The following is a 6,000-nucleotide window of genomic DNA, read 5'->3' as shown; positions in this document are numbered from 1 at the left end:
AGGTGCTTCTCAGCCATTCGGAGTTCCTCAATTGAGAATTCTTTGTTTAGCTCTGTACCCCATTTTTGGAGCCGTCCTTTCTATGCTAAGTCATATTTTTACTATACATCCAATTCCCTGGAATCACAAGAGCACTAAGCAAGCACAGAAAAACTACCTTGACCTTTTGACCAACATCATTGCTTGTGAATTCTCAGACATTTCGAGTTCAAAATATAGCTCTGGTTGTTGTGGGTTGCTTCTTCACCATGTTCTCCCAAGAAGTTCTGAACATGCAATTGTCTGTTATTTTCTTCTAACACCTTTGATGGGAATCTTGTCTGACCTTTAAGTTGCACTCCTATTCTTAAAATATTTGAGACTGATACTTTAGTGACCTTTTCTAACAAAATTACATCTTGCTACATAATTCTTAGATAAAGAAAGTGCCTTAATCTGAATTAATTAAAACTGGGGAAGGGGAGGGCAGAGCAAGGAAATGCTTCACTTCTATTTCAGAGAAGTCCTAAATTATATGATAATGATTGCAGAAGTATTGAAATGTCTACAAAGGATTGAAGATAAAAGGGAAGTTGTCAATCCTTCCCCCTCATCCCTCAATCTCTTCTGTGCTCCCTGTCTTGTTTCTGTATCTCTCTCTCTGTTTCTCTCAGCCACACTGTTTCTCTCACTTCTAGCATCCTTCCTAGAGAGGACTAATGGGATTTTTAAAGAGTTCATAAAGTTCCTGAGAGAAAGGAAAGTCACCACTGAGGGGCCGGGACACCTGGCAGCTGGCTTTCTTCTGAACAGACACTGCCTGTGGCTCTCTCCCTTTTTTTTATATTCTTTAGGCTGAGAAGGAAAGCTACCCAGATCTTTTTGCCTTCCAGGTCCATTTGTAGCACACTTCTTCAAGGCAGTCTATTTGGCAGTCTGAGACTCTGATCATCTGTGTGAAATTGCTCTTTGGTGTGAGAAAAAAAAATCCACGACTAATTCAAAGACAGATTATTTCAGTGGAGTCTTTGAAAGTTGTCAAGCAATTGAAAAATACAAACAGAGAGCAAAACAAATCATTCAGGAAAAAATACCCGTCAATATTAAAACCTGGAGTGTTCTTCTTCTAAAAGATTGATTTTATGGCTTGTGTCTGGGAAACTGCCTCTATGTGCCAAGAGTAATGGATGAGCATTCCTGGGGTTCCTGAAGCCTGAACAATTACAGTGACTCCAAGTTAGGCCACACCCTTTCCAAAATAAACCAGCAGTCACTGGGATTTTCTAATGTAATTGGCAGGATCTGGGGAGGACCCAGATAAGGAATTCCTCAAGCTATTCTTAGTTGCTTCTTGATACACGTTTATGCATGTGTAGTTTGGAAGGTGTTTGCTTTTAACTAGTATCAGTATGTGTGTGTGTGTGTGTGTGTGTGTGTGTGTGTGTGTGTGTGTGTGCGCGCGCGCGCGCGCGTGCTCGATTTAAAACCTTGTAAATTCCCAGACTGTCTTTCTCTTTGGGTACCTTCTGCTTAAATGATGGGGGGCTTCTTCTTTGAAAAAGCAACAACAGCAATTGAAAAAGACACCAAAAGCCTGCTCTATAAAATTTTCTACAGTTTGCAATCAAATCTGGGTGCTTCTACTGAGAGTTAGTTGTGTTCCTGCCACACATGTAACAGCATGCTGTTACATACTGAAGCTACAAAAGAAATGTAGCAAACGTGATAGAAAGTATAGCAGACACAGTAAGATCCTTTAAGCAGGCCAGTTACACTTGGAAGGTTCAACATTCTTTGTGTCCCAGGGATCAAGCTGAATATTGTTTGTAGAAAATATTTGTCACTTAACTCTTGGAATTATGATCGGTGGGAAGAACAGGTGGCCAAGAATGTGTTAACTGAAGTATAGTCTTTTGTCCCTCCTCCCACCTCCCACTCACCAACACAATAAGAAGATTGGCTGATGGCTACCCAAAGTCAAGTATTCTTATGGTCTTAATATATATCATTTTAATTCCCAGAAACAATAACTAATGGTATATTTGAAAACAAGTATTTATAGAATATTCCAAAACCCAAGAAATATCAAAGTTAGGCATGGTGATGTATGCGTATAATCATAGCATTTGGGAGGATGAGGCAGGAGACTCACTGTGAGTTCACAGTAAGTTTAGGGCTGGGCTCTGTAGTGAGGCTCTAGGAACGAATGGTCAAGCTTCCCACATTCTAATGAGAGTTTTCTTGGTCTTAGGAGCATGGCATCCCTACTGACATGGGGTACGCCGTATCCCCTCACCATTCAGGTGTCTACCCTGTTCATGTTCAGCTTTATGAAGCCTGGAAGAAGGTTTGGAATATTAAGATCACCAGCACTGAAGAATATCCACATCTGAAACCAGCTAGATATCGGAGAGGCTTCATCCACAAAAACATCATGGTGAGCATCCTGCACATGTAGTTTGGTCACTTCCTCCTCATGACAGTACACATGTGAAGACAGAGAAAGGGGAGAGCTAAGGGTTATGAATGTAGCTTGGGAAAAGGTGTGCTGTGTGAAGAGTGTTGTCATGCCTCAGGAAGGATCACTAATGGTAGCTGTGTCTTCCTACTTCCTAGAGCTCAGAAAAAAAATAATAATAATAAAAATAAAAGACTTCTTTTCCTGGCACTAAGTGCTGGCAAGCAATCACTGAGGTAAAAATGCTAAGAAAACATTATGTCAAATTTAGAAATAATCTTAGACTCTGCCATTACTTATAAAAGTCTTTTAGTAGATTAAAAAAAAAGTCATGGCGGCTGTCAACAATCACCAGGCTCCCTTTTTGTAAGCTGGTCAAGTTTCACCTCTTTACCATGCCAGGTACCACACTCCCAAAACACTGCACTGTGTGCAGCAAGAAGCTGCATGTGAAGTAGTGACACACCACCAGACGATAGAGAACAAATGGCTAAATCACTTCTCTGGAGTGTTTCCATCTTGTTTCGTTTTCTGCAGTGGTAGCAAAACCATGTGATATATCAGAATACGTGACTCCCTAAGATGGGGTGAGATCTGTCAAAGTCAGCCATTGAACCCTATTTTTTCCTAAGTCAGAACTTCCGTGAAGGTAAGCATGGCCTCTGATTTAGACTCACACACAGCAAAGAAACAGCCAGGAAGCTGATGAGCCCCAGAGCGCTAGGTTAGGTTGATGCATGTGAAGAGATAATCTGGCCTCTAGGGTAGATGCAGTCGACTTCCATTCACACAGTTTTCTAATGTCTGCAAAAATTCAAGTAGATGGTGGCATTTAACGTGGATTTAATGCCCATATCAAATGTGTCCCTTAACAAGAAAAATGCTGTAAATGCCAGATGAGAATGTAATGGCCACATTCTTCTCCCAGCTTGCCCCTCCTTGGTACTCAAAGTGAATTTATCATGCCTCAGTCAGCCAGCTTGCTGATGAGAGGCAGTTGTAAAAGCCTGTCGAAGGTCATCATTTAAAAGCATTTGATGCTCTTTCGCTATTGCAATGTTGGCAGTTCTACAGTGGCAAGCCTCAGTCTCTGACAGATATATTCAGTCAAGTTCTGTCCTGTTGCAGCTTCTTCCCAAAGGACTTCATTTCCAGGACCTCCCGAAGTGTATTTTGCCCATGTTGCAAATGCAGCAGCATTGCTGTTAACCAGAGCTTAGGCAGATTTCCTGCTTTGACACAGTTGTCCCTATGGTTTGAGCTTTCATGTGGATTCAGTTTGTGGGCTCATGCATGAGAATTTCCATATCAAAGAGTGTTCAGCAGGCTGTGGGTTATGTAGAAAATCATCATGAGCCATCCAAATAGATCTACATTTAAGAACTGGAAAGCCAAATGTTCTCCCAATAGAGACTGGAAGGCAAGAACTGGGGACTGAGGCATAAACCCTAGAATCTTATGCCATACCCAGATTTTCTAGTGGCACTGAAATCATCCACAAATTAAAATCAAAAGACTTAAGAGTAGTTTTTCCTTCAAGCTATCATGGATCCTGCTATCACTAATTCATTTATGTAATTCAAACTTCCCACTAAGATGGCCAAATCCTACCGAAGCACCCTCAATCATACCTTTAGGATTTCTTTTCATTTGCTCTGTTGAATCCACCATCTTAACTTACTGCTTGGTTATTATGTAAACCGTGGCACCGGCTCCCACTTGGTCAGTTTGTTCCTTCTCCTCACCCTTCCATGAAGGCTAGCCAGTAGGCAGTGCCAGCATTTTGCTTAAGGCAGTTTCCAAAGCTACCAACTCAGTAGATACTGTTTTCCTGTTGGCCCTGGCAACCATCACGCCTGGCATGTTAGGCCCCTTGAAACCGTGTTTTCACACTAGAGCTGACACTTTTTCAAATACCTGTTCTAGCTCATATGCCTAAGAAGCACCGTGTTGGTAACTGACTTCATTTCCTAATGTGTCTGAAAAATTTAGTAGAAGGATTTAATCACTTTTTGCCAAAAAAAAAAAAAAAAAAAGTTACACAAATTCCAGTCTTTTAAAGTCTTACTTAATTTTATTTCTTAACATGGTAAAAATATATTAGACTTTGTTGAAACTTAAAAGAGAAAAATGGCAAAAAAAATTCAACATCTATATCAGTTTTAATTATTTCTTTAACTTTTCTTGTTATCCTTTCTTCCTTGCATCATCTTTTCATTCCCAGCACAAAGGATTCTTCCAGGTCCTGGTTATCATTCAATAAATACCACCTCTGCATGCTTTCCACGGGGAAACTAGATAAGATTGCCTGATGGTAACTGGAGCTTTCTCCCTACTTGCTCGTCCTTTCTTCAGGTTCTCCCAAGACAAACCTGCGGGCTCTTCACACACACAATTTTCTACAAGGAGTATCCAGGGGGCCCCAGGGAACTGGACAAGAGTATTCATGGAGGGGAGCTCTTCTTCACCGTGGTTCTCAACCCAGTAAGTACTTGGAGTCACTCTTCAAATAAATAACGTTTGAAATGCCAAAGTGCATAAAAAATTACCTTGAGGGAGAAATGGGGGACTAGGTAGTTATCAATCAAATAGCATAGACATAGTGTCTATGGAGAATAAGACCTCCTCCTCCTCCTCCTCCTCCTCCTCCTCTTCTTCCTCCTTCTCTTCCTCCTCTTCCTTCTCCTCTCCTTCTTCCTCCTCTTCCTCCTCCTCTCCTTTCTTCTCTCCCTCAATCCCTCCCTACTTCCTCCCTTCCTTCTCATCCCCCTTCCTTTTTTCCTTCCTTCTCTTTCCCCTTCTCTCCTCTTTCTGTCCTCTGGCCCATCCTCTCTTCTTTCATTGATCTCTCTTCCTCTTTCCCTCTTTTTCCCCTTTTTACTCTTTCCCTTTCTCCTCTCTGTCCAACTCTCTCCCCTCTCTCCTCTCTGATACAAGAAAGCACAGATTTTGTAAGTACAAAGACAAGAGTTGGATAAAAGACCTCTCTCATTCTCTATCCATGCTGGGTCTGCAGTGCTGGGTCATGGAGCACCCCTGATTAATGGTGTGCTGCTCTTTCTCCTTCATGTCTTAATACCAGTGTATCAACAATGCAGTGAGCCACTGGTAAATTAATTTTCCTGGCAGTGATTGTCATAAAATCGTGTGCTGAAAGAAAAACTATTGAAGTGAGCTACAGAAGAGAAAAGCTGTTAGTGATTTTCTCCCATGCGAGAGAATAGGAAAAATAGATAAAATTTATTTACAAATATATGGATTTGCCCTTGGCCTTAGCAATATTCAAGATGGAAAACTGCAATTATCTCCAAATAAAAAAAGAATCAGGATAAAAGTTGGATAAGATAGAAATAAACAATAAAATTTGAAAGAGTCTTAGTTTGACCTTAACTTTGCAGGCTCGACAAATAAAACTGTAAGTATTCTACATCATCTACTCTGTTCAAAATCAGATCTTATATTTAGCTGTTAGAAAAGGAGATAAATGAAAAGACAACTCATCTTTTGTAACATCTGCTCTAGTTCATAACTCAGAATCTTTTATAACTTTCAGCCTTTAGGAA

General features: G+C 40.7%; 1 protein-coding gene across 5 annotated transcripts in view; it reads left to right on the top strand.

Annotated features, from left to right (window-relative positions):
- Ndst3 (N-deacetylase and N-sulfotransferase 3) overlaps positions 1–6,000 on the top strand; it is a 163,460-nt gene that overhangs the window by 79,778 nt on the left and 77,682 nt on the right. For all 5 annotated transcript variants that reach the window (XR_004119821.1, XM_031375364.1, XM_031375362.1 and 2 more), the window contains exons 5-6: positions 2,231–2,416; positions 4,793–4,921. Coding sequence is in view for 4 of the 5 variants with exons in the window: in XM_031375364.1 (XP_031231224.1) it covers positions 2,231–2,416; positions 4,793–4,921 (315 nt within the window). In the remaining variant the exon portion in view is untranslated. The remainder of the gene's footprint in view (positions 1–2,230; positions 2,417–4,792; positions 4,922–6,000) is intronic.

This window comes from Mastomys coucha, unplaced genomic scaffold (assembly GCF_008632895.1).
Source record: "Mastomys coucha isolate ucsf_1 unplaced genomic scaffold, UCSF_Mcou_1 pScaffold16, whole genome shotgun sequence".
Lineage (NCBI taxonomy): Eukaryota > Metazoa > Chordata > Mammalia > Rodentia > Muridae > Mastomys > Mastomys coucha.
Note: the sequence above shows the minus strand (reverse complement) of the source record. Positions and strands in the feature narration are given on the sequence as shown.